At 42.6% G+C, this 24,641-nt stretch overlaps 2 protein-coding genes across 6 annotated transcripts in view; one reads left to right on the top strand and one right to left on the bottom strand.

Moving 5' to 3' along the window:
* tnrc6c2 (trinucleotide repeat containing adaptor 6C2) overlaps positions 1-18,066 on the top strand; it is a 132,320-nt gene extending 114,254 nt beyond the window's left edge. For 3 of the 5 annotated variants that reach the window (XM_079337894.1, XM_079337897.1, XM_079337893.1), the window contains 18 exons: positions 67-261; positions 907-1,076; positions 1,258-1,335; positions 1,462-1,519; positions 1,810-1,952; positions 2,172-2,318; positions 3,630-3,770; positions 4,272-4,391; positions 4,688-4,771; positions 5,279-5,552; positions 5,840-6,004; positions 6,891-7,082; positions 7,246-7,395; positions 7,836-7,952; positions 8,626-8,841; positions 9,699-9,769; positions 10,107-10,246; positions 10,855-18,066. In XM_079337894.1, coding sequence (XP_079194020.1) covers positions 67-261; positions 907-1,076; positions 1,258-1,335; positions 1,462-1,519; positions 1,810-1,952; positions 2,172-2,318; positions 3,630-3,770; positions 4,272-4,391; positions 4,688-4,771; positions 5,279-5,552; positions 5,840-6,004; positions 6,891-7,082; positions 7,246-7,395; positions 7,836-7,952; positions 8,626-8,841; positions 9,699-9,769; positions 10,107-10,246; positions 10,855-11,203 — 2,810 coding nt within the window. In that variant the 3' untranslated portion in view covers positions 11,204-18,066. Of the gene's footprint in view, positions 1-66; positions 262-906; positions 1,077-1,257; positions 1,336-1,461; positions 1,520-1,809; positions 1,953-2,171; positions 2,319-3,629; positions 3,771-4,271; positions 4,392-4,687; positions 4,772-5,278; positions 5,553-5,839; positions 6,005-6,890; positions 7,083-7,245; positions 7,408-7,835; positions 7,953-8,625; positions 8,842-9,698; positions 9,770-10,106; positions 10,247-10,854 lie in introns of all 5 variants that reach the window. The other 2 variants (XM_079337896.1, XM_079337895.1) reach the window with 2 other exon arrangements.
* On the bottom strand, positions 17,510-23,708 carry cd7al (cd7 antigen-like). The gene is made up of 5 exons (XM_079337898.1): positions 23,450-23,708; positions 22,485-22,835; positions 20,830-21,216; positions 19,393-19,499; positions 17,510-18,963 (listed from the first exon to the last, which is right to left on the bottom strand). The coding sequence occupies exons 1-5, from the start codon at positions 23,508-23,510 to the stop codon at positions 18,757-18,759; spliced, it is 1,113 nt and encodes a 370-aa protein (XP_079194024.1). The 5' UTR covers positions 23,511-23,708; the 3' UTR covers positions 17,510-18,756.
* Between the last annotated feature and the right edge of the window lie 933 nt (positions 23,709-24,641).

The following is a 24,641-nucleotide window of genomic DNA, read 5'->3' as shown; positions in this document are numbered from 1 at the left end:
TACTCGTGGATTAAGAGTATTTGCAGGGAATTTATATAATTTTTAAAATGTCCCTCTTTTCTACAGGTTGGGGAGAGCTTCCCAATGTTCAACCCAAGTCGGAGCCTGCTTGGGGAGAGCCAGCAGCTCCAACATCAGCTGTAGACAATGGTACCTCTGCCTGGGGCAAGCCCTCAGGAGGATGGGGAGATGGTGGCCACGAGCCCTCTGGACCCTATGGCAGGTCCAGTGGACCCCCAGGATCTGCACCCTGCAAGCCAGGTGACCCCTAAATATTAACTGGAACACAGTGATGCATAATCTCAGTCATGGGGATTTTTTTCTTATTTAGCTCAATTTTAGAAATGATATGTTCTCAAGGGGCCTACACCAAATATAGGAATATGTTCATCTGTTGTTGACCTTTCTCATACATCGGTGACAAAGTGTAGTTAGCTGTTTTAAATGTAATTATTTTCAGATTGAGATTTAGTTGGTGTCAAATTGGATTACAACTTCTGTTAAACATTGCTTGTTTAACTCCCTGAATCTGTGCTGGGCCTCACTAAAGTAAGGGGAAAAGGAAGTTTCCTGTACCCATTGTGACAATTCTGAAGTTTTTTCTTTGTGCTACTGGAGTATAGCCAGGATTAAAGCAATTCCACGCCTCACTAGGTCTTAGTTGTTTAGGCTGTTGGTTTGAAACATCTGATATGAAGGAAGGAAAGAGGGGAAACACCACAGTGGCACCAAGTGGTCAGATTGAGAATTACCCAATGAAAAAGAACTCCACCCTTTGAAATGGCTTGGGCATTTTCAAGATGAATGTAAAATACAACACAAACACCAAAACACAGTAACGCATAACTAGCAAGAATTAGACACATTTGTAGTTATGTTGTTTGTGTTACTTCCTCTCTTTCTCAGGCCCCAAACCTATGCAAGATAGCTGGGGAAATGGAGGAGAGGAGATGGGAATGTCTTCTGGCCAATGGGACACTGAAGACGGGGACATGTGGAACAGTCCCACCTCCCAGGAAAGCAACAACTCCATCTGCAACTCCTGGGGAAATGGACCCAAGAAGGTCCCAATCAAGGTCAGAGAACAAACCTGAGTTTCCTTCTCACACACACACACACACACACACACACACACACACACACACACACACACACACACACACACACACACACACACACACACACACTGGCAGATATTAACTGTGAGATCATTTCAATATAAAATACAACTTCATAATTTTTCTTCTGTTTTATCAGGGGAAGATTGTCAACAAGCCAGATGAAATATGGATCATGAATCGTCTCATCAAACAGCTCACTGACATGGGCTTTCCGGTATGGAGGCATTATAGTTATCATTTGTTACTGACGTAAAACATGACAAGCTTTTTCTAAGGCAACCTTTCCGTCGAGTTTTGACGTAATGCTCAGTGACAGACTTTTGTCCTCCTTCCGTTACAGAGAGATCCTGCTGAGGAGGCTTTGAAGAGCAACAACATGAACCTCGACCAGGCCATGAGTAAGTAAACAAGCATGTTGTAGAAGAGGATATGTCATTGTGTATATATTACTATTGCTAAATCTGAAATACTTTGATTTAGGAACACAGAATTAAAATTAATACAGAATAAAATAGGAGAGCAGATAGAAACACTGAAGAAAGAAAGATAATAATAAAATACAAGGCTTGAAATTAGCTGAAGATCTGATAAGAATTCATAAGCCTTTCAAAATAAATCATGTTGTAGGGAGTTTTTAATCAAAGCTAAGCATGTGGCCTGAATCTACCTCTCTCGTTTTTGCTTGTAGGTGCACTGTTGGAGAAGAAGACAGACCTGGACAAGCGGGGCATGGGTATGACTGATTACAGCAACGGCATGAACAAGCCTATGGTGTGTCGACCCTCAGCACTCTCCAAAGACCCCTCCGACCGCAACACCTTTCTTGACAAGGTGAGACAATATGCAGCTGGCTCACAATCTGGCCTTTTTCTAGATATCTGTTCGAAAAGTAGAGTTCCTTAAAGAGACGATAGGATACAAACAGTATAGGTCCATATCTGCCATGAAGTCAGATGATACTGTTAAAGGATAGTTCAGATTTTTATTGTCTGTATTATTTATTGTGTTTTTCTCATCTCTTGTCAATCTTTTTTTCTTCCTCTGGTTCAGGATGGTGTTCTGTCAGATGACAACCCTCCATCACCGTTTCTGCCTTCCCCCAGCATGAAGCTCCCCCTGGCCAACAGTAGCCTTCCAGGGCAGGGTCTGGGACAGGGCAATCCGGGGCTGGCCATGCAAAACTTGAACAACAGACAGGTAATACACAGTTATACTGCATACTGTTATGACAGGACTTTGAAACAGACTGAACCAGTCATTGATTCCTCTTCATAACCGAAAATAGCAAACAAGATTATGAGGAAGATGTTTGAACATGTCTGTATCTTGTTTGTTAATGGCTGTTATCGCTGCCACGGCGTAGGTGTCAGAAGAAGTGACGATAAATAAATAAATTGCTTACACATATTCAGGACATAATCAGAAAAGAGAAACCGCTTGGTCCACAGGGGGCGCCAAAATCCACACAAACGCCAAGTTTCCCCAGGAGCTTTAACTATAGTTTATTCTCATGACAGAATCGTTTGATGGTACATAACATAACTCATCTATATGTCAAACACTGTCATTTAAATTTAGTTGCTTTACCCTGAAAAAATTGCACAAATTAAGAAGGATAAACTATGACAATATAGGTAATATGATATTGGATTTAGTGAATGCAACAATATCAAAATCTAAAAGTGTTTTTCACATCCTCTCCCTCATGCGCTCCTCTTCTCTATTGTGTGTGACCTTGCCTTAAGGTCCCATTGAAATCGGATAGTTATGCTCTATCAAATATCAACCCCCTGAGGCAGACCTGGCCCAGAAAACACTGCAGTATGTCCTTGAATCCTCAAACAAAGGCACTGTAAGCGGGTTCTTTTTCACACACTCAATAAAAGCACCTCTCAAACTAAATGAACTAGAGATGTGGATGAAATTTGCCTTTTACTGGCTAATTTGCCCAGAGTGCACATGGCGAATCAGAATCTCATGAGTTGAGAACAGCTTGCTCCTTTCAGAGTGTATTATGAAGTTTGTCCTTGTAGGTAAAATGTTTTTAGAAATGTTTTAGACATTCGGGGTTTTTTTCAGTTGAAAGTGGATTTTAATGGGCACATACAAGGCTTTTTTTTTTTTATCCATTCAAGTATTGAATGAGCCCATTAAACTAAAGTTTTGAGTTGGAACTCTTGGCCTCAAAGATAGAGTCGATGGTTTTTTCCTTGAAAAATACAATATAGACGTCTACAAAAGTAAAGCGGTGCAATCATCACTTATAAGCCTCCATACGTGTGGTGGTGACTGTGTCTGCAGAGACCCTGTCTGCTTTTAGCCGTGGACGCTGAGTTGGCCTGCTTTCTGTTGGACAGACAGGAGCAGCTGAAAGAAGAGAATACACGCCTGTGTAACTTGTTCGCTCTGCTCTTCAGTTTTTAAACGTTTTAAATTGTCTCAGCTATTTGAATAAACATACAGGTGTTGAAGGAGGGGTTCAATGACCTTTATGATTCCTGCCTATAGATACCCAGTGGAATGTTTGGCAGTAGTGGAGCAGCACAAACCCGGGCCATGCAGCAGCAGCCTCCTCAGCCACCAGTGCCACCTCTCAGCTCCTCCCAGCCTAGTCTACGTGCTCAAGTGCCTCAGTTTCTCTCCCCTCAGGTAGACACACTCACAGTGGATTTCTAATAACATAGATTAATTACATACAGGCCAGTGTACTCATTTTGCAATAATCAGGGGAAACTATACAATAGCAAGAACATGTGGATGTCTTGTGTAATGCAGCCTCTCTTTTTTTCTATGGTGCATAAAAGTGGAATCTTCTTTTGTAAACTGGGCAGTCCTTTATTTGTGCAGATAAATACTAAAGTGGATGCTTCACAAGAATTATGAATTAAAAGTGTTATTGCAAACTGTCTTAGAATTTAAGATTTTAGAGATTGAAAATAAATGTGTTGTCTTGTTCAGCACAGAGGTCGTAAACGGCGTAGGTGGGTTCCCAAAAAAGAACTGACCTCCTTTAGCAGAGCCTGGTCCTGCTTGCACACAGGCGGGCTGACGTGGTTTACCTCGCCAGAAGCTGCTCTCGCATGGTTGTTGTTATTTGCAGTGACTAACTTGTCATCTCTCTGCTCTGCCCCCCCCCCCAACCCCCCTAAGGTCCAAGCACAGCTCTTGCAGTTTGCAGCAAAAAACATTGGTCTGAATCCTGCACTTTTAACCTCACCAATAAACCCTCAACAAATGACTCTCTTGTACCAACTTCAGCAACTGCAAATGGTGAGTTTGGAGTCCATCTTTCCGCCTGTATTTGTTGAGCAAAGGTCGATTTTAAGAAGGACATGAGAATGTAGCTTTGTCTTAACAAACACTGAAAAGGAAGTGAAACCAAGTACACTCTCCAAACCAGGCTGATTTAAAAAAAAAATGAATTGTCATTAATTGCTGACAAATGTCTAACAAAGAATTCAAATTATAACCTTTATCATGGTTTAAATAACAAGTATTAAAATAGAAACAGTCCACCCCCTCTTGTCAAATTAATTGTTTTGGACTTCTGTTTTTCTTTCTCTTAGGCGTACCAGCGTTTACAAATCCAGCAGCAGATGATGCAAGCGCAACGCAATGTTTCCGGCCCCATTAGACAACAAGAGCAGCAAGTGAGTCATCAAATGCATCATAACACCCTCAAGAAAACATGATCATTAAGGGCCTTCATGAAATGCTTGTGACTCCATGTGAACACTGACTCAAAACACTGACAGCCCTCACATGATACTCTTAACAACAGCAGGGGAGACAAGTGTGCGTGGTGACAGACGGATCTGTTCCAAATGTAAGATTTCAGCATGCAAGCAGGTTACTTCCTGTCCAACATCCACACTCTCATAATGGGAAAAGGGTTTGTTCTGCTTTTTTAAATTGTTGAGGTTCCCTTTTTAGAAATATGTCAACGCACTGTCAGAATGACAGGCCTGCTGATAGAGGGGAGGCTTTCTGTGAAAAGTCTTCACGCTTTAATAATTTCATATTTCCACTCAACACCTTTTCATCATGTTTCACATCCATAACACCTTGACACCAAAACCCCTTGTTTCTTCGCCCTCTTTGTCCACTAAAAGATGTTGAGGGTATATTGTGGTGACGCTGCTCTTCTGTTCTCCCAGGTTGCACGTACAATCACCAACATGCAGCAGCAGATCCAGCAGCACCAGCGTCAGCTGTACCAAGCGCTGCTGATGAAGCAGCACCAACTTCCCTCTCATTCCTCCTCCTCTTCCTCCTCTGCTGGTCTGCATCCTCCAGGAGGGCCCTCCGGAGGCCCTGGCAAATCATCCCTGGACCCCTTCACAGGCCATCACCAGGCTCCCGGCCTCAACGACACACTGCACGCCAAAGAGCCGCTGTCTTCACCCAACGCCTACAGCAACTACCCTCTCTGTGAGTATAGGAGAGTTTCCATTGATACGTGGCGATCAGTTTTGTACTGATAATGAGAAATGTAGCTTGCTTGTTGTTTTTTTTTTTTGTTTTTTTTTACTTCTGCAGCTCTTACACTTATTGTAGCATCAACATATTGCCACCTAAAATAGATGAGCCTTTTTCAGATCAGGTGCAAGGTTATGAGTTTGAGATGATTTTGGTCTTATAAAGCAACATCATTGAACACTTCTTAGAGACTTGTGTTTTTAAAGTGTCTTCATGAATCCTTGTGTTTGTGCGTGCAGCTGGACTGAATCCAAACATGAATGTAAACTGCATGGAGGTTGGGGGTCTTTCCCTGAAGGAGCCCCCTCAGCCCCAATCCCGCCTGTCCCAGTGGACACACTCCAACTCCATGGACAGCCTCTCTGGCAACTCCTCAAACATGGAGAACAACCTCAATAAGCACGGTACGTAGAGGGAAAAACACAGAGTCCAAGTTTTCATATGTCATCGTTTTAATTTCTTTTACCCACGAGAACCTCACTGAGATTAAACATGTCATTGGTGTTATTGTCCCTGGCCAGCAGCACAACAAGACATGAAACACAGAGGAAGATCAACAAGTTCTGAAAAATCCTTATTCAAAGCGTCTTCCTCCGACACCTTCAGTCTACTTTTCTAAAGATTTAAAGATGTTTGTGTAGCACATTTGAGCTGCTGGGAAAACTCAACCATTGACACCAGCTTGTTGTTTGTTGCAACTGTCATCACACTTGAGGTCTCATCAGCCTTTTTTTTCTTTTTTTTCTTCCCGCGATTGTTTTTGTCACACCATCTGACTGCAAACTCATTACCAGCTAAGATTCTCACAGCCGATACATCTGATCCGGAGGTGTCAGGAAAACTCACGTTGTCACCTTCATGTTTGACGGAGGTTCATCTGACTCTGTTAGTTTCTCTTTTAGTTGACTCGAGCACACAACGCGATGAACCTGACCTGCAGCTTTGGCTGACCTGATGTTTCATTCACTGTCCAATTTAACCTTTTAGATCCCATCAGCTGTGCCAATCTGTCTTCAAACAGACACTTAGATAAGAACCACACAGACACACACACTCAACATGTATTTTAGTCCCACTGCAATACACTTTCTAAACAAGGCTTTATAAACTCTACTTTTGACCTGTTTATGTAACTTTTGGTTTGATTTTATGAATCTATGTGAGTCTAATGGGTGTGAAGGTTTTTATGTTACTTAAGTCTCTAATCATAGATCATTTCCTGATGATGTATGATAGACTTTTTTTGTGTGAATCTTCAAAAATTCAACATGTTTCCCTTGTATACACTAGGTGCCATATCTGTTGCCTCTTCCCTGGGCCCCCCTGGGAAGCCCCCCCAGCTGGAGGACTCGTACAGCCCTTACAATCTAATGTCCAGCTCTGAGTCCCCCACCAGCCCCCTGGTGCCCCCGGACAGCTGGGGTCAGGGCAAGAGCCCGAATGAGAAGATCACCAATGGGACCAACATTAACTGGCCCCCAGGTGAGGACTGAAGCAGCTCGATAAAATCCAGACGTTTTTCTTGATACACCTGTATAAAAAGCTGAGGGTTAGCGGCTTGCATGAGTCGTATGAACTGTTCATGAAACGTGAGAAGGCTTTCAGTTTCTCCAGCTCTGATCAAGTCTCGATTGTGCTCCTTCAGAGTTCTGCCCCGGTGTGCCATGGAAGGGCCTCCAGAACATCGACCCTGAGAATGACCCCAACATGACGCCTGGCAGCGTCCCCAGCGGTCCCACCATCAACACCAACATCCACGACGTCAATCGCTACCTGCTGCGGGACAGGAATGGAGGTACGAACAGAGGCAAGGCTCCATATATAAAGACACGAGAGTGTCCATCTTGACTCCAACACATCCGCCTATATCACCTGTCTGTACTGATTTATGCTCATGTTGTCTCTCAATACTTTGATCCTTTTTGATATCATTATTTTACTGTTCGATTGTACTGGAAAAAAAACAAAATCTTTTTGTAAAATGAGATGTTTTTTTCTTATTTTCAAATATTGGCTGCCGTGAGTGAAAGACAAAAGGGTTTAAAGTGCAGAAGTATGTTAACTAGATGTTACTTCCATAAACACTGTGTGCAAGAGTTCACCTGAATCTTTTTTTCTGATAATTCAAAACAAAGAAATATTACAACACTGGGCTTTTGAGGACTTGCATTTTGGTTGATTTCTTTTTTTCTTTCTGCTTCTGCTCACCACACTTTTGCGTCTACGATCATAAAGCCTCTTCCCCAGCTCCTCTACTTCCGAATGTCTCTCTGCCTCCATCCAGCAGCGACTGGCCAGTCAGTGGCTACTCTAGCCCTTTCAGTCTGTCGTCCTCTGATGGAGACAGCTCAGGTACACATCCAGAGAACTCTCCCTCCATGTGTGGACCCGCTTAACATCCCCTAACCCCAAAAGGAGCCTGATCCAATACTGCCTGTGCTCCTTACTTATCCTAAACCCTGAGCCGTATGACCTGTCTTCCTCCAAGTCGCACTTTAACGTGTCCCCTCAGTGCCTTTTAGACAACACCTCCAAGAAACATAACCTTGAACCTCCCGTGACTTTGTGACCCAAACCACCGAAAAAAAACAAGCTTCATCCCTGCTGCTCATGACATCAGTACACACCGTGTGTGTGTGTGTGTGTGTGTGTGTGTGTGTGTGTGTGTGTGTGTGTGTGTGTGTGTGTGTGTGTGTGTGTGTGTGTGTGTGTGTGTGTGTGTGTGTGTGTGTGTGTGTGTGTGTGTGTGTGTGTGTGTGTGTGTGTGTGTGTGTGTGTGTGTGTGTGTGTGTGTGTTAAAGCTCATAAAGAAGTCGTTTGCTTTGTGATGTCTTTTAGGATGTATATGTTGAAATGCACAGTTTGTAGACTTTAGTTAATTTCTAGTTGTTGTTATGGCAACAATACAAAGGAAGTCCAGAACAGTAGCGTTTGAAAAAGGGACAAAACGAGTCTCGTTGTAATGTCATAATGTTTAGACACATCATTTCTCATGTTCCGTTTTTCTCTCCCTCTCCATATGAAGGTAAACTTTCTGACATGAAGTCCACCTGGTCCCCAGGGCCCATCTCCCAGAGCCAAGCCTCTCTGTCCCATGAGCTGTGGAAAGTCCCTCAGGGGCCACGCAGCACTACGGCCCCGTCCCGGCCTCCACCAGGCCTCACCAACAACAAGCCTGCCTCCACCTGGGGTGGCAACTCACTGGGCCTCTCACAAGGCTGGAGCGGCAATTATACCTCTGGTGAGCGCTCGACTCAGAACCAACGTGTGGTCTCAGTTTCCTTAAGAATGAGTTGAACTCAGTCGAACACTCTGCAAATCAGCGCATCTTTTAAAGCCGTCCAAATAATCTATAAAAGAGAAACTTAACCCTTCTGACCCTCCACTTTCACTTCCAAAGCATCCTTACGTTTCTGCAAACCACTTCACCTTTAATATTTAATAACATTTACAGTCCGAGTAAATCAGTTCATTTTCACCGTGCACTGACTTTCAGACATAAAAACAGCAGATAACTTATTTCACACTCAGCACACACAGATGTGACTCCAAGTGCATAGGTGTGGTGGAGTTGCACTCACAGCCTTCACTCTACTATAAGGCGAGTGAACACGCCCTGCTAAACTGACATCCTGAGGTTTACCGGCTCGGCCAGAAGCTTCATTTATACATGGTGCACATGACCTTGTTTTGACATGAAACACCGAAGTTGAAGCCACTTGAAAAGGGGAAGACTGATTATAGTGGTGCATGAACGAGAATCATGTTTGTGGAAAAAGGATTTGTTCTGTTTAAGAAGTTGAACTCTCTGACTTTAAGCACGGAGCTGAAACCCTGAGAGTGACTTCAAACATCTCCTCCACAAACGTTTTGTTAAAGGACTTTTAGACTTTTCATTTTCGATTTGAAATGTAGCATCAGCTGAATTGTCCATATCCGTGGGACTGCTTTTTTAACATTTGCCTTTTGAACCAACACAGTGACGTGAATTGAATCGCTTTCTTCATATTGACTCATCATGCATCCTTCATATTCTCCTAAAGCACATGGATTTTTTTTTTTCATGACATTTGACCGTGTCCACTTATTGTGTTGCAGAGGGATCCACCTGGAGCACGGACTCCAACAGGACCAGCAGCTGGCTGGTGCTGAGAAATCTCACCCCACAGGTACGTACTCTGGACTGCAGACTACTGTCAGAACAGTGTGTTTTGGTCTGCTGCAGCATATAAAATGATTAGTTCATGAGCTGCTGTATTGTCTTAAAAACACACATACTTAAAGAGCAGGACACTCAGAATGCAGTCATATGGTTTTAAGTTTTTTGGGGGTTTTTTGTAAGTCAGTGTGGAAAGGCACACCTGTGTTTCATCTATTTATTTACAGAGTAAAACAAATTCAGTTAAACTCAAGCAATCAAACAGTTTGATCCATTCACAAAAGGAAAACCATGAAGCAAGCACAGGAAATGAATTGATGAATAATGTTTTCTCTGTTTTGCTCCAGATTGACGGCTCCACTCTGCGGACCCTGTGCATGCAGCACGGCCCCCTGATCACATTCCACCTCAACCTGACCCAGGGGAACGCTGTGGTGCGCTACAGCTCCAAGGATGAGTCTGCAAAAGCCCAGAAGTCTCTGCACATGTAAGCCTCAGCACGTCACTGACATCAGCCAAAGTAGTCTGAGCAGAGATTAAAAAACGTTTTCTCGATGTGAAATCAGAGAGAAAGACGAAAACAAAGCGTTTCTGTTTTTGCTGGTGATTTCCCATGCTGAGAACCGTCCCCGTCCCCCCCCCCAGTGCAGTTGATGTTGTTCTAGTATTTGGGAAGTCACATGAAAGAGGAGGTGGGGGTCATGCTGAAGTCAGCTGCATTGTAATTTTTTAAGTTGCTGTAATAATCAAAGAAAACTGAGAAGAGACGCCAGTGTTAGTCATCCTGGGGGCTCATCGCATGTCTTCATCTCTAAGCGTTTTAGATGTGTCCCTAATTTTGTTTTGTTAGGAGTGCCAGCCCCTGCAGCTGGTTGTCATGGAAACTAAAGGCAAGATGCCTGACCTACTTTTCATTAGCAGCTGCACAGAATGTGGTTAAGGTAGTGCAGTGAGAGCATGATAGCTCAAGCTGTTCCATTTGCTATAAGAGTTCATCAGATGTGTGCTATCTCTATTTTCAGAACAGAAAAGTGTCAGTTCCTCATTGCTGGTTACATTTTAAAACCAATGATTTCTTCTGTTTTCTTGTGAAAGGTGTGTGCTTGGAAACACCACCATCCTGGCAGAGTTTGCTGGCGAGGAGGAGGTGAACCGCTTCTTTGCACAAGGCCAGTCACTCGGGGCGAACACCACTAGCTGGCAGGCAAACCAGGGAACCAATCAAAACCGCATGGGTGGGACTGCACAGTCCCACTCTATTGGCCAGTGGAGCAGTGGTGGAGGCGGAGGGAAGGCGAGCGCTGGCGACCTGCTGTGGGGCAACGTGCCCCAGTACTCCAGCCTGTGGGGACCGCCAAACGGAGAAGACGCCCGCGTGATCGGGAGCCCCACCCCCATTAACACCCTGCTGCCTGGAGACCTGCTGAGTGGGGAGTCAATGTAGGGCCATGCCACGATTACACTAACCATCCAACCCACCACCATGTCATGCAAGCCATCGGTGGAGGATATGATGGGGGGAAAAATACAAAACAAACAAAAAAAATCCAAGATGAACTGGAGCAAAACCCAAGCAAATCATGTGGCGATAATCAGTATCAATTAGAACTTTTTGAACTGTGAATTGTGAATCAGAAATTTGAGGTCCAAACAACACAGACTGCAGACCTCAACCACTTCTGTTTTACTTGTCTTTTTTCTCCTTATTTGACCTTTTTTAGGGGGGGAAACCTGAGTTGGGTTTTTTTTCTCCTCTGGTATTTTTGAAACGCATCGTATGAAACTCAATTGAGACGCAACACAAAGAAACCTTTTTAAGTGTTTTTAGTTTTCCATAAGTATACATGACATTCTGTGTGAAGTGTTTTTAGGAGAAGCAATCAAAGCTGCCATCTGAGACTTTCCTTTTCCCTCCAAAAAAAAAAGAAAGAAAAGAAAATCATCCCAAAATAAGACTTAAAAGCAACCATTCCCAGCATGTCCATGGCCAATGACGTGGTTCAAAGACCTTTACTAGTTATGTTAACGTTTTGTTTCTCAGCACTAATTTTAGCCTTAAGTGCTCTCTGGCCCAGGTCCTTCTCAAGCCGCCTTTTTTAGTTTGTTTTGTAACTGAAGAAATAGCTGAAATCTTGCACAGTTTCACCTCTGAGCCAGCGAGTGGTACAGGACACGCTGCCACTGGGCAGTAAGAAGGCCTGGCCACATGACTGGCCCTACCAATCATCAGCTTAATTATTTCATCTCGTCTTCTCAAAGGGATGGACACGGCTCGTCAATGTCTTTTTTTTTTCTTCTTTTTTTTGTGTCGGTCTCAAACCAAGCGCTCTTTTTAATATCTATCACAACATATAAGCTGAGAGAAGATTATTTGTCAACCTCGTTGCGTGTCTCCGCACATGTCAGTGTATGTCCGGTGGCACCTAATCATTGACGTCTACAAACCTACATCCTTCTGGTCACCTTGGATTGGAACCCAGTTGCTTACTGGTGCTGTGTTGAATTTTTTATTGTCTTGTAATGAAGCCCAGCCGTCTGTATGGGCAGCCAGTTTTCAGAGGAAAACAAAAAGAACACAATTTCACCTTCATGTGACAGTTCCATTGTGCAATATACACCATAGACCTTTCTTCCGTCCACACTCTATGTCCTGGAGCTGGTTTCTCTTTTGTTTTTGTTTTTTTGTTTTTGATTGTTGCTGATTGCAGCAAAAGACTTTGGAACTTCAAAAACCTTACCCCCTTTTTTTGAAAAACTTGGATTCCCTCCAGGCCGCCAATCCCCTCTGAAGCTGTTGGGAAAACTCTGCAAAGAGGAAGCAGCAGCTGTTGAAGTGTGCATGCAGCAAACTGTACTGAAGAGGGACACTGGGTACACAATAATGCACACTTCCTCTCTGCACGCCACAGCCACACCCAACAGAGACTGAATCCACGGCGGGATTGGACGGTTCTGGGTATCTGGCACAATACCAAATAAGAGGGGTTTCCTCCTAATGCAGTAGACCTACGAGTGTTCCTTGCGTTTGGTACTGTACAAACAGAAGAGACTAAGACTTTTATAAATTCAAAGGGTTTTATCATAGCACTTATGACGAGCAAATCGCTTCAACTGCAATCCAATAAATCAAAAAAGGAGCAGCAAAAACCTTGAAAAACAACAAAAAAAAGACTGCTTTTATGTACTGTGTCTTTTCCTTGGAAATGTGTCTGCCGTCGTTCCTCTGGTAGCAGGAAGAAGGGAAACTAAACTGAAGTGTACCATTGGACTGAGTGGAAGAAAAAAAAAACTGCAGTCTTTGATTTTTCCTTTTTGAACAATATCAAAGTGAATATCACTGTTACTCCAAATGTTTCGCCTTGTTCTGTTCGGAGGCACTAGACTCGCAGTGTCAGCTGTCTCTGACATCACTGGCCAGCCAGTGGGGTGGGGGAGGGGGGAGTGTCCACTGAGTGCCTCTCTGCTGTGGTCCTCTGGGTGTCAAGCGGTAGCCCTCCTACAGCGCAGCACTTCCTCTCGGGCTCCACTTGAACCCTCCCTCAGTCTCCCAAGACAAAAAAAAAAAAAGCAGCACCTCTAAGACTGGCCAATCATGGCTCTCCGTCACACAAGGCATCTCCAACGGAGGCGGGGAGGCGCCGCCGCCGCCGCCCGGCCCTGCTGTCGTTCCCCGCCCTCATCCCCATCTCTCAGTTCTTTGACACAAAGATCACTTTAGCTGGAAGATGTTATAGTCATATTTCTGGAATTTTTGCCAGTGTACTTTTTATTCTTTTTGAAAAGATGGTTTGACTTAATAATTTTTTTTCTCAATGTGTTATTTTGTTGTTTTTGTCTACATGCAGTGGTCGATGAAATACTGGCTGCTGAACTAGCCCTTCACTGTTCATATGCAGAAACACTTTGGTCAGAGGTGCCTCTGTATGTTCATCCTGTGTATTGAATGCAAAACGAGGATCAATACTACAGAGCATTATTGATTGTCTATTTGTTTTGAACTGATCATGCTTTTGTGTTTGACAGTATTCTGTAGTACTTCCAGGTTGTATCTTGAGATGTGTAAAAACATAGGGTGTCTCAGACTGGGGGTGTGGATGTTTGCTGTCCGAGCTGCTCCGCCTGCCCGCAGGCTGTCTCCCCTCTCACCCTTTGCCTAGCTGCTATGCTACAACCTCCCCCACCTCCACCTCAAACCAGACCCAGTAGCCCTCCGCTGACCAGGCACCCACAGGCCCTCCTATCTGTTTCTATGCAAAAAGACTAGAGGCTGGGTCCCTTTACAGCACGCCAAAACTGACTTGGGAACAAGCACTTCAGCCCAGAGTTGGCGAACCCAAATACTTGCTTTTCTGTCAGCACTTCTGACCGACCAGCACGTTTGTTTAGTCAGGCGAAGCCACTAGAACACTGTCATATAGTATAGTTCTATACTTTATCAAGGTCGGCCTTCTCTTTGCGCTGAAGACGCTTCTGTCCAGCTTGAACTCAGGGTTGGGGAGTTGATACCAAGTACACGATGCAGCTCTCCGTATCTGTCCTTTCTACTGTGAGAGCGAACGTAAAAGTAAAACAGGAGACTAAATGTTCAGAGCTGACGCCGCGAACTGAACCCTAATTGGACAGCAAACGGCTTGTATTGAATCCTCTATACATGCATACATTGAAAACGATTTTCACGTGTAAAAGATGCCAACGTATCGTGCCAATATAAATTTGCTGTGTCATACTGTTTCTATAGAGGAAGCACTTGTGTTCCCTGATTGGAGGAGCTTTGATAACCTTTGCAGAGGGTGCAGCGGGGGAACAGGAGGGATCAAACACGTGGGCGGCAGCATCACACCCTCACACCTCTGAGCTTGTTTTTTCTTCTTTTCTTTTTTTTTTTTTGTTGATGCTTTTGTGGGGAGCGCCCCATGCTAAGGAGAAAATCTTTACTCATTCGGGGGTTCCAGTTTGCTACAGTGCACAGTTGATGATGGGTAATCCCGGGTACATATTTTTTTAAAACCAAAAATGAAATTGCATTTTAACGTCATTTTTATGAAGTTTGACATAAAAATCTTAAAAATGCTTAAAAAATCTAAATGAAAAAAAAAAATCTATAATATGTTAAAGCTCTGCACTTCTAGCTGAAACGTCTCCGGTCGTCAGCCTCTACTACCACCATCTAAAGGAGTAGAGTGGTGGCCGGGGTGCCTTTTTGTGGATGCTGTATTAATCTTTATGTTTTTTGTGTCCTGCTCAAAGCGGGCTCACTGAACTGTACATTTCCACAGACCCAGATGGCTTGGGCCCACTGTATCAGCCTCGCTCTCCTCACTCTGCATCAGCAGGAGGGGAGGGGCACATTTCAAGAGGTACAAAAGTCTTAAAACATTTTACAAAAAGTTTTTAAAATGTCAAAAAAAAAAAAAAAAAAAAAAAAAACAATGTACAAGAAAAACGGGAAAAGGCTACCTTTTGGGACTCACAGTCCTGCAGCACACAAGCAAAAATCACTATTGCCTGTTTCTGTAACTGCCTTGATCCAAGCTCAGACAGACCCAATAGCCGAGGACCTCCCAGCATCCTGTACTAACTGGAGAACCCTGACGGTGAGGGGGTTTCCCATGCTGCACCAGCATCGAGAGGCTCTCCTCTCTACAGCTCTGTTCTAGATAGCAGTATATATGTATACACTTATATACTGTGAGAGTGGTGTGTGCTATCACCTCTTCAGACTTCTTGGATCTTAACCTCCAACACTTTTCATTTTTCTTTGAAAGGTCTTGGTTTCACATAACTGAAAAAAAAAAAGAGCAATATGTATTTTCCCCGCAAATAAGTGATCCGAAGGAAAGAATTGGGGAGGGGTGTAAAACTGATACTTGATTGACTGAAAGCTGCGTCTTTCTTTTACAGAGATAGATATGCACGTTGTGGTTTTGATGACATATTACAGTACTCTGAAGTGCTTGTACTGTACATATGTTTCTTTGTTTGTTGATTAGCCTGTCTAAAAGCCCAACCCAAGCAGTCGATTTAAAAAAAAAAAAGAAAAAGAAAAAAAAAATCACAAACATATCAAAACAAAAAAACGAAATATTGAACACAAATACTTGAATCATGGAACGCCAATAATGTAATGTGAAGTCAGAAAATCATTTTGGGTCTCTCCGTCTGACCGGTACACTTCGGGGCTTTTTAGAGAATATTAGAAATGTATTGCATTAAGTTAGAAATACAAAATCTTTGAGAGGAAAAAAAAAAATGCAAAAGTCATCTTCGATGTGTGCTTGAAGGTCAGATGTTCGTATGAATGTGTGCAAGAAACTGTTTCGCAGGCACACGGCCTGTTTGTGTGTTCCACTCAGTGTGTTCTGATCTTTTGTTGTCGTTCTGTCACAAACTATTGTATGCTATACGATAGACGTTATTATCTTCTAACGTTGCACTGAGTGTCTTCTACCCCTCGCTCAGCTAATCGTAGAGGAGTCTAAGTACGGAGGGGAGACGGTGACAATTCATGTGTACATGTTTACTCAAGGACTTAATGGATTATGTTTTTGTTTTCATTCTATCTGTACAAAGTTTATCTACCTTATAGTGGCTTTTATTGTGGAATAATCCAGTACAAGGATTATCATTGAGTATTGCACCATTTTGTTCCAATGATAACGATTAAAAAAAATGTGTGGAAAAAAAAAATATGAAAAAAGAAAAAAGTAGACAAAAAAAAGTATAAAAAAAACGAAAAGCGGGGATAAAAACAAAGAACTGTGGCCATAGCTAGCTGTAGAAGGACTAGTAATCCCTATGTTAAGTTCATGGAGAAAAGGAAAGGGAGAAAGTGCGGGAGGTGAGTTTGTTACAAGACTCATCTCAGAGGTGCCTACCTTTATGTTTCTTTTCTTGTTGTTGTTGCGAAAGCCACCTGTCGTTTATGAGCATTTCATTTGTCTGAAGTTTAAGAAACTAGGATAGACATTTATAACAAACAAAAAAACAAAAGGACAAATTTCATCTTCCATCAAACATGGACATGAAAATCTTGCAAAATGAAGATGTATGCTACTTTAAGAACTCTGGGATTGATCAGTGTCGTGTCATATTTCACAAATTTAATTTCTCTTTCAGTGTGGACAGAGTAGCTCTGTATGTTTCCACTTGTGATTTTCCGACTTTTTTTTTTTGTTGTTGTTTTTTGTTTTTTCCTGTAAGCGACGCAGTATGCTCACAATCTTGCACACTCATTAAAGATGTGGATTTTGTCTCAGGAAGGCCAGGGTTTCAGATACCAACTCCATCATTTCTAGAGATCATGTTTTTGTGAAAAGAAGAAGAAGAAGCTGAAAACAACTCCAAGCGAGCACTGATGGTTTTGAGTTCAACAGAATAAAGTACCGCGGTTTCTTTAAACAGAAAATGTTCGTAGCAACTTATATATATTTACCAAATAAGACTGAGAATCAACTTTGAGAAAAGTGGAGTGCTTTACATGTGAAATCGAAGTAGAAATTGCTTTACATTTAAACAACGATCAATGGTTTTGATTGTCGACGTGACGGCGACAGAAAAAAATGCATTTGTGTGTTTTTGACTTTGTGTCTTTACGTTTCCATCCTGTGGTCCAGGAGCATCGTGCAACAAGTTTGTGTTTGAATCATCTCTCCTGTGTGTTCCTGCGACAGGCGAGACGATTTCTTTACGTGTAACGGATGGTTTTCCGGAGGCAGGTCGAAGCGGAGGAATTAAACTGGTTTTAAAAAAAAAAAAAAGGATCATGATCTATGCACAAGTGGGAGGGAAGAGTCCAAACCCAGCTGCTGTACTGCGGGCGTTTGTCGACTCACACTGGGGTTCAGGGTTCGATGTAGGGTTGTTCTTCTTTTGTCTCTTGCTCGCATTTCCTCCACTTACTCTTACTTCCCCCTCCCCATTATCATCATCTAATGTTTAAGCAAAACCTTACATTGCGTCACCATGCTGTGTATTCCTTAACCAATGAGCGCTTATCCTTCTGCTAAAGCACTGTGGGTTGTACTGAGAAAAAAAAAGCCCATGACTTAAGGCTGTCTGTTTTTTAAAGGGAGGGGGATGGGTGGGAGAACGGGGGTACTTTGCCTTTGCCTTTCTCTTTACTTTGAAAAAAAAAAAGCATTAAGGAAAAATGTCTGTAACTGAAATACAAAGTTGTGGCTTTTAATGTTGTTCTTTTTTCTCCTCATAGAATGTGATTGTTAAGGACATGCACCGGAAATAAATGTTTCCATTGATTATGGAGCTTCTTTCGGACTATATTAATAAATGACATTTTCTTGGCTGTAACTCTGCGTCCTGTCTCTTTATGTGGGTTGTTTGTTCACCTCGGCAAAGACTGGGATGACTTTAAAGTACATTTTATTGAATACAATTTGGAAAAACAGGTCCAGCAGAGAAACAACAGTATATACAACAAGAAGACGTTTCAAACCAAACACACCTTTGGTGAATTACTGGAAATCTTCAAATCAAAATGAGGAAGTTTTCAAATATAAGAGCATGAATTTAATACATTTAAAATCAAGATGTGTTCCAAGATTGTTTTTAAAGAGACAGTTTTGAGCTCCTGCAGTTAAATGTACATTCACATTAAAATGATGAAACAAACAAACTAAAGACATTTCAGTCAGGAACAGTGAACTCACAAACAATGACGTTATTTTTGTTTGAAAAGAAAAGGTGTGTGGGAGGGGGCGGGGCTCCTGGAAAGTACTTACAAGTTAAATACTAACAGGTCTCTAGTTCTTTCATAAACAGCCTTTTGTAAATTCAATCGAGATCGTGGCTCACACGTCGTCGAGTCCATGTTGCCCACCACTGTGGTTTAATACTGAAGTGATTTGAAGGATCAAATACAAGCATTCTCGTTATGTGTGAGGTCTTTAAAGAAAACTCGATCTGTCCAATACATTTACAGCACCTGAGTTAAGAAGTTGATGAGCGCAATCGTGTTGCTGGTGAGGAGGTCTCGAGTGATTACGGGGACACTCTCCTGGGGCCCCCGCTGGGGCGTTCATAGTGGTTTTCAGGGCAGGATTTCTTCATGAGACTGCTTTTGTTCTCGGAAGAACTCATTTCCTCCAGATGGTAAGGGGCCAGTTTTTTACTCTCAGCATGCACGCCAGCCATCTCCTCGTAGATGGGGGCCTGAGGGTGTGACTCGACTTTGCGGCGTGCTTTGCCCTGAAAGAGACGCACAGACAGGATGAAATCAAATCTTTGAAGGAAACGCGCTCGATTTCCTGTGTTAAAATCAAAGTGTTTGAGTTCTCTATCACTCGACATCCTTATAAGGAAGTCCTAACCCCACTGAAGTCTACAAACCAACACATAAAGAAAACCCTGTATTTCATAATTAACACACATTTGTTAAGGTAAAATGAAGTAGAACAAAGGTTACAATGTCTTCCTGGTTGAGTTTTAGCGACAACATGCTGACAACTGAGACCACAAGTTGTCAAAGTGTCGTGGTTTTAGTGGTGAGCTGCACAGAAAATATCACGCAGGCTCGAAGTCACGAATGTGCCTGTGGTTCTAGGCCTACACCAGTTTCATGTTTCCCCCTGTTGTATCGAGTTAAAGTTGCACATTATCAGCCACAAGTCCACTCACTTGTTGGAACACAACACATCCAATGAGGAGGACGAGGAAGAGGAGGACGGCCACAGCTGCGGACAGGGCGTACAGCAGCGTGGAGTAGCTGGAGCAGCCGCACTCGGCTGTGGAGAAGAACACAAGAAAGAGACCAAACTGAAGATGAGAGGGGTCGACTCAAACACTGCAGAGGAACCAAACTGACCCCATCCATATGTCTAAACTTCAAATGTCTCCAGCGTTGTGAGCAATCAGCAAATAAGGCAACATAAAAACATCACATCACATTCATGTTAGTGCACGGTTAAAGACAGCGCAAGTGTGACACGTTCAAAAGAATTGCATAAATTGCTGAAGCAAACTTCCTTCCTCGTTTTTAGTCGGCTGTTAGATTGTGTTCCCATTAAGATGTTGAATGAGTCATGGTAGAATTACCTACAAATCAACAGATAAGTAGTCATGGATATGCAGACTAGTGCCTCTTATCGCTTGATAATATCATGAGGTGAAGATCAGTCACCTTCCTGTGGTGGATATGTTTCATCAGAGCTCATGTCTGCATATGAAGCTGTGAGTCTGTATAAACAGATCCATGTTTATGTTTAAAATCTGACCAGTTTGATTCATTCCTGACTGTTTCGGCTCTGGATCTTAAAGAAAATGAGCTTTTTACACATTCTGAGTGTTTTAATAGTTCTTGGTTCAGGTTGTCTCTTCCTGGTTCAGAGGTCCCACACATCAGGCTACATCCGTCGTTGATGGAATTTTTTGACGATAGGAAGTAGTGAGAACAACACCAGTCTGACACTTCAAACACATAATCATGAGTGCAAAATAACTGCTGCTTTGTGGTTTTTCACACTGCTGGCACTGTAACTTGTAAACTGTCAAGTCAACATCCTACATCTTTAGAAAAATATTTGTGTTTTTCTTTCCGTTTCCGGATTTTGTCTGATGAAATAATTCTTCATCAGTTTTTTTACATGACAGTAAATCGGCCGCCACTTTAAAGCTGCATCACCAGATAGATAAGATCACAGTGACTCGTGGATGAGCTCTCTGACTGAGGACTGCTTAGGCTGTTCATAATTATTGTTGTCTTGTGTCTCTACACGTCCCCAGACATAAACAAGGAAAAAAGGATATAGTGAAGCTGACAGATCAGGTTTTTCTGCGTAGGTTGCAGAGCATGTGTGATCGTGGGCATCATGATTCAATAAGAAACAAGACCTGACAACACAAATGAAAGGTTCCATGGAAAGTTTATACATCGGTGCATCCATAGCCACAGTAATTGTTATTGATTTTATTAGTAGTTTTTATGACAGACACAAAGAGGATATGAAACCACATGAAAAAGAAGGGTATTAGTGTAAAAGTGAAACTCAAGAACTCAGAAAAATGTGAGTTAGTTCAAGTGACCTGACGCCCAGGACCCGCTGTGATGTCACCCACCTTGCACTGACACAAAGGACATCTGTCTCCCTAGCCGGGTGCTGCTATCGGGTAAACCACGCAGGAGCAGTGTGCAGCTGTAGAGGGCACTTTCCTCCGGCTGCAGCTGCAGCATGGTCAGATTGTAAGTCATGCCACCAGGGCCGTGGGCCAACGACAGCTGGACCCTCTCATCAGGAAACACGGAGGAGGAGGAGGATATCGGGCCACGAGCTCCGCGGTGATATGAGTGGTACAACACCTCCACAGGTGCCAGTCGGCCCATTTGCCTCTTCAGACTCACCCCCTCCACAGCAAGGGCCTCCACTCGAGGGGGGACACAGGGGAGTACAGCAGAGCCCCCTGCACAGGTCTGTACCAAACCAAAGTCCACGGAGCTGACGGTGTCTCCAGAGAGGAGAGGAAACCACACTTAGAAAACCAGCTGTGGCAGGTTCGAGCTGCAGCAGCCGCACTCAGCACACGAAAGACTTCTACCAGGATGTTTTACTTCAGGCAAATCATCAAGACACACTTCATCTAAAGGATCGAGTCCTTTTTAAGGGGTGCACAGCTGCTCGTGCCCTACATTTAAGACTGGCATTATTGAATGATTGATTGATTGTTTATTTTTTTCAAACAAGCATGTACCTTACAACAAATGTTTCTTAAAGCAAAAAAAATAAATAATAATAACATACCTATATCAATAACATTAGTAGCCTATGTCAGTACATTTTGTTATTTAATGCATCAACTGACGATAAGAACCTTATTCAACAGTTATAATTTGAACACGAGTGTTCATTCAGTCTATTGTTGTTGTGTTTGTCGCCTGCGAGCGCGAGTTGTGTTTCTCACATCTCGAGCTTACTCACAGACAGGCAAATTCTGAAAGTTGGCAGTAGCCTACTTAAATTCAAACTGAGGAGAGTGAGTCATGGTGGGCAAAATGCTGAAAAGTCAAAAAGATCAAACAGCACGCACATCCGAGAAGTTGAGTAGCCAACTGGGAGCTGGACATAAAACATATATAAAGACAAGAAAGATTAAGTCGGCCCACCAGAAATACTTTACATGTGGAGATAATTCCCAATATGTGTTACTTGGAGTAGCGTGTGGTGGGCGGACTTCGGCTTTCTCTGTCCTCAAAATGCTGAATGTGTCTGAACTCAGGAAGGACAAGACGCCAAGATGTGCAGATCAGATGATCAGAGCCGAGTTAATCTCTCATGTTTTAGAAAATGATTGTTTCCATCACTGCTCTATATAATCTGATTCGTTTTTGTCACATATAAGATGTTTGTAAGGAGGACTCGGGTTGCCAGGTTTCTTGTGAAGTAGAAAACGGCCCCTGTCAAAACCTCTGTAAGTTACAATCATCACATAAAGAAGTGCATGTGAAATCTTTCGAGCGTGACTTGGTTTGATATTTTTGTTCAGTAGTAAATAACTCTCAAAATGTTAAAACCCCACTTCCTGAACCACCCCCACCTTTCACCTTCATCACACACACACACACACACACACACACACACACACACACCTCCCACCTGTACATTTGCTTGCTGGTGTCAAACCGTCTTCCTCTGCACCAGTCTTTGCAGTCATGTTAAACATTTGGGTGACAGGGGGGGTTAAAACATTTGTAAAAATAAATCAATAAATAAACTCACCAGCATGAACCAGGAGGAAGAATTCATTGTTTCCCCTTAGTTGCAGATCTTCGGAGAGGGGATTTGGCACGTGAAACTCACAGAAGTAGCGATCTGTGTCGCTGACCTTCAGCTGAGAGATGGTCACATTCAGGACGTGGCTGCTCGGGTCACCGCTCACACTGGTGCGTTTCTCGTAGCCGTTGCTGGTGGTGAAGTTATCCTTAGTGTGCATGAAGAGCACCTCAGAGTTATGCAGCCAGCTTCGCTTCAGGTAGACACCGAAGGGTGACGGGTCCCTCTTCTCCACCACACAGGAGAACACCACAGACTCGCCCTCATTCCTCTCTAAGAAGTGAAGGTCAGCACGGACTAGAAAACAACAGAAGGATCCATTTAAACTTCAAGTCAAGCCAGAAGAAAAAGTAATACTGTTGAAAATAAACTCATATATATGTACAAGTTAAAGTGACACAATGGCATCTCATTTTAGCAGAGTGACAAACATGATATGTCAAGCCAAGTACAAGATCTTATTTTATGTTGGAAAAATTTCATCAAACTAATAGACCAAAAGAGAAATAGAAGAAAGATGCATATTTATCCCTTTCTGTTAAAGTGGTCATAAATACTTTATTTATTATGTTTCAAGTTGATCAAATGATATCACTTCTTGATATTTAATTATACCATTTCAAATTACTTCCTAAAAGTGGCCAACATTTGATCCCCCAAACTATTTTTGTATTTTGATCCCCCAAACTATTTTTGTATTTTGTGTTACATTTTTATCTTTATTTTTTACTCTTATTGTATATGCTGCTGGAACCTAAATTTCCTGAGGGAGTCATCCCAAAGGATCAATAAAGTTTAGTCTAAGTCTAAGTCTATTTTGAGTAGTTAAGACTTTAGATTGTCAAGTGTTTTTCTGTTATATTTGTAATAAATGAAGTTGACCTGACTGGCCTGAAGAGAAATATACTCACCACATCCCGTCAGCGTGAAGAGCAGAGAATAAAAACAGGCCTGGCGTTTGATCCCACTCATCTTCAACACCTTCAGAGGTCTTGACTTAAAGTCAGGAGGGAAGGTCGGTGAGTCTCAATTCTGGATTTCTAAACTTTGGGTAACAGTAAATGAAACCAAGAGGAACTCCATGAAGCTCCACCTTCAACCTCAGAAAAGCTCAAGAGGAAGCAAACACTTAACCAACACCACCAGCAGCGTGTGTGAGGCTTTAACTCCCTATGAAAACAAGATAGATGATTTCACAATGTTTGAAGAGAGAAAAATCAAGCACAGAATGAGAAGTTTTTATTGAGGATTATCCGCACATCGAGCACGGACGTGGGTTTAATGGGGTCTTCTGTTCTCAGCTGACAGCTTCATGAAGTTTCATCTTCTTCTTCTTTTTTATTTGCATGCATTGTCTGCAGACGTGAGAAACACTTCACATTCTCCTTTTTCTTCTTCTTTTTGAATGTCCTGGAGGAAATGACAGTGACATTAAAACCATGAACAGGATACGTCTGCTGGTTGATAATAACTTGCATCATCGGACAGAAAACTGAGGCCTCTATTAATGCATCTGACCGAACACAATAGAGACAATATATACACACCCCTGAGCATCAAGCTTCGTCGCCCCACAGCTTGAAAACATACACATGCAACTCTTCCATTCGGAGCGTTTAAATGAAGAGATAGTTTTTATTCTTAAATCAGGTTGTTCCCGTCACACAGATTAAAGGTTATGTGTGGGATTATAAATCTTCTGGAAGAAACAAAACTAACATTTTTAGGCAACTTCTGCTGACAGAGAACGTGACAGGAATAATTACAGCCGATGAAACATTTTTTATTTGAAGATTGAACATCAAGATCCTGTTAAATGTCATTTATTCCTCATGTTGTATCTGGATACATTATAAAGACGACATGCTGTTCTCCTCACCCTAAGCAGCGTGGCTGAAAGTCAAGAACTCATGTAAGATGAAGACAGGTGAATATACAGTGCCTCGGAGTCTATTGTGGATTTCAATCCGCCCTAAAAATAATTACAATAAAAATAGCTCAGATGAAATAAAGTATAGTGATTAGTGGGACGATGGGGGGGGGGGGGGGGGGGGGCACAGTTTTTAAATGATCCTGACAGCATGTGGGCTAAATAAGTGTAGA

The sequence above is a fragment of the Symphodus melops genome, assembly GCF_947650265.1.
Source record: "Symphodus melops genome assembly, chromosome: 2".
In the NCBI taxonomy this organism is placed as follows: Eukaryota; Metazoa; Chordata; class Actinopteri; order Labriformes; family Labridae; genus Symphodus; species Symphodus melops.
The sequence above is the reverse complement of the archived record's forward strand: the minus strand, read 5'-3'. Positions and strand labels throughout refer to the sequence as shown.

What these genes read in the sequence shown, in the direction of transcription:
- cd7al (XM_079337898.1), bottom strand. Translation starts at nt 23,510, where the DNA reads ATGAGTGGGATCAAACGCCAGGCCTGTTTTTATTCTCTGCTCTTCACG. An exon ending in CTTCCTCCTGGTTCATGCTG is followed by an intron (nt 21,217 to 22,484) that starts GTGAGTTTATTT and finishes TCCTCTCTGGAG; the next exon opens with ACACCGTCAGCTCCGTGGAC. An exon ending in GTCCTTTGTGTCAGTGCAAG is followed by an intron (nt 19,500 to 20,829) that starts GTGGGTGACATC and finishes TCTTCTCCACAG; the next exon opens with CCGAGTGCGGCTGCTCCAGC.